The sequence below is a fragment of the Carlito syrichta genome, unplaced genomic scaffold, assembly GCF_000164805.1.
Source record: "Carlito syrichta isolate Samal-C Ts95f unplaced genomic scaffold, Tarsius_syrichta-2.0.1 Scaffold316387, whole genome shotgun sequence".
NCBI classification, from domain to species: domain Eukaryota; kingdom Metazoa; phylum Chordata; class Mammalia; order Primates; family Tarsiidae; genus Carlito; species Carlito syrichta.
The window spans coordinates 582,405-585,271 of record NW_007260483.1 but is presented as its reverse complement, the minus strand read 5'-3'; the positions used below and the strand labels follow the sequence as shown (position 1 = coordinate 585,271).

At 45.8% G+C, this 2,867-nt stretch overlaps 1 protein-coding gene across 3 annotated transcripts in view; it reads right to left on the bottom strand.

The window, feature by feature from the left end:
• The window catches only part of RAD51D (RAD51 paralog D), a 20,291-nt gene that overhangs the window by 9,208 nt on the left and 8,216 nt on the right, over nt 1-2,867 (bottom strand). Inside the window, exons 4-6 of one of the 3 annotated variants that reach the window (XM_008074292.1) lie at nt 1,320-1,401; nt 943-1,077; nt 311-410 (exon numbers count right to left, since the gene is read on the bottom strand). In XM_008074292.1, the coding sequence (XP_008072483.1) occupies nt 311-410; nt 943-1,077; nt 1,320-1,401 (317 nt within the window). The remainder of the gene's footprint in view (nt 1-310; nt 411-942; nt 1,078-1,319; nt 1,402-2,867) is intronic. The other 2 variants (XM_008074291.1, XM_008074293.1) reach the window with 2 other exon arrangements.

Here is a 2,867-nt window from a genome sequence, read left to right as displayed (position 1 = left end):
GAGCCCAGCAGGTGAGGCTGCTGTGACCGGGAGCAGCCACTGCACTCCAGTTTGGGTGACAGAGTGAGACTCCAACTCAAAAAAAAAAAAAAAAAGACATGATTCTTCTACCCAAGGGGCTTGCTGCTTAACAGAGAAATGAGGCATATGAACTAAGCACTGAGGAATTCCTTCTTAGGAAGGGCAAGCACAGCTGGAGTCACTTGACTGCACATCTGTATTTCCAAACAGAGTCTATAGTAGAATACCTGCCTATATACAGATAGCACCTGGCAAGCTGAGTAAGGCAAGGATGCACAGAAGAGCAGGCTCACCTGCTGCGCCACAGTGCCTCGGAGGTCCTGCAGCACACCCAGCATTTGGAAGATGTCAAACACATGTACCACCTGGATCCTCTGGAGAGCTCCTGCCTGAAAAGGTGGAAAAGAGAAGCAGGGCTTTAGAAAAGACAGAGAAGGGGGTTGAGAAAGGAGATGAAGAGGAATTGTAATGTTGAAAAGGAGAAGGCACCCTAGATGCAAGAATTCAGGCCCAGGATGGTAAATGGCCTTTGTCTAATGGGCCAGTTCTCACAGCAGTGGCTGCCTGGGTGCTGAGCTGTAAAGTACTCAGAACTCAGTGGGAAACAGTGATACAACTGATTACTGAAGCATGCTACGAGCAAGAAATGGACTGGAAACACACATGCTCAGTGTTTGCCAGCCCTCTTTTAGGGTATACAAGGAGTTGGGTGGATTTCCTGAAAGAAGAAGTGTGGGTATTATCCAAGCTGTGATGACAGCATTAACAGGGGTGGCTTAAGGAATACAGGAAGTATTAATAGAATAGCAAGTTTAAAGCAAGAATGGTCATACTCCGAAACCCCAAATTATTGCAGTATAAGGGATAATGGGGTCTTCTTGTGTCAGAATCTCAATGGAACCCAACCACCCTGTCCCTTACCTGTTCCTCCTCATCCTGGGTTCTGGCCTGAAGTAGCTGGAGGAGGCGGGAGGCTGTTAGCCCTCCATTGGAATCAACATATAGGACGTTTTGCTGCAGGCTATGGGCCATGTTGGCTGCCACACAAAGACATATCTGAATAGAAACGGAGGATTGGGTAAACTTGAGTCCTCAGAGAGGGCCCAGAAGGGGAGCTTCCCATAAAATCTTGCCCTGATTCCAGCGACACAAATGGGTCAAGTCCAAGCCCCACTCCTCACCCACTACCTTTTCTCTGTTGAGTCCTGAACCTCAAGTACACCGGCAGAAGTCCCCCAGGGGCCCAGGGCTACATATCCACCTCCCCTAGTCGTCCTGGCTGCTGGTCTCACGTGTACCTGGGTTTTGCCGCTGCCTGGGCCTCCTACAATTTCAGTCACTTCTCCAGTATAGAGACCAGCATCAAGCAGTTTGTCCAAGCTGATGATGGCAGAAGAGGAGAGAAGAGAAGCAACACAGATTAGGGGAAAGACAGGGGAATAGGTACCAAGAAGAAAAGAAAGGCATTCCTTCTAAGCACTGCTTTGAATGTCTCTGGCCAGGAGGCTTTCCCTAGTGGAGTTTTCTTCTGGAAAGGAGGGCATGCCGTAAATGTTCCTTCTCTGGTCTCTCATCACCCTTCCATCCTCATCTTAAAGATCACTGCTCCAGGAACCTTTGCTACCCCATCAAAAGGTCCTTCTTTTTTTTTTTTTTGAGTTGGGGTCTCACTCTGTCGCCCAGACTGGAGTGCAGAGGCCGCTCCTGGCCACCGCAGCCTCAACCTGCTGGGCTCCGGCAATCCTTCTGCTCAGCCTTCCAAGTAGCTGGAACTACAGGCGTGCGCTATCACGCCCGGCTCATTTTTGATTTATTGTAGAGATGAGGTCTCACCAAGTTGCCCAGGCGGGTCTCAAACCCGCGGGCTCAGGCAATCCACTCACCTCAGCCTCCCAAAGACACGGGATTACAGGCTGAGCCACCGAGTTCAGTAAGGTCCTTCTTTCATTCTTCATCTCAGTCCCTTGTGGGTTTTCTTGATAGCATTTCCCATAATTTGTAATTTTTAAAAAAGCTTTGAGATACTTATAGATTCCCAGAAAGCTTCAGTAAGTTCCCATAAGTCCCATGTACCCTTCACCTGGCTTCCCTTAATGGTAACAAAATGTATTGTTTTAGCTGAATGCCTCCCAGCTACTAGGGAGGTAGAGGTGGGAGGATCACTTGAGCCCAGGAGTTTAAATCTAGCCTGAGGAACACAGCAAGACTCTAAAAAAAAAGTATAGCACAGTATCACAACTAGCAAACTGACATTGGTACTATCTACAGGGCTTATCCAGATTCCACTGGTACGACTTGCATTCAAGTGTGTGTAGTTCTATAGCCACACCCCTCCCACCCACTCTTAATCCCTAACCCCTGGCAGCAACTAATCTGTTCTCTATTTTGTTTTCAAGAATGTTATGTACATAAAATCATACACTATGTAAACGCAGTGATTGGCTTTTTTCACTCAGCATCATTTCTTGAGAACCATCCAAGTTGTAAGGCTAGTTCATCCCTTTTTATTGCTGAATGTATTCTATGATATGAATGTACCACAGCTTAACCATTCATCAACTGTGGGACATTTTGCTTGTTTCTACTTTGGGGCTATTATGAATAATACTGCTATAAACATTTGTATACAGGTTTTTGTGTAAATCCAGGTTTTCATATCTTTGGGATAAATGTTCAAGAATACGATTGCTGGGTTATGTGTGTTTATATTACTAATTTTAAATTAGCAAGGTATTTTTCAGAGTGGATATACCATTTTACATTCCCATTAGCCATGCATGTATAAGTCAGTGTCTCTACATCCTCATCAGCATTTAGTGTTATCACTGTTCTTTTTTTTTTTTTTT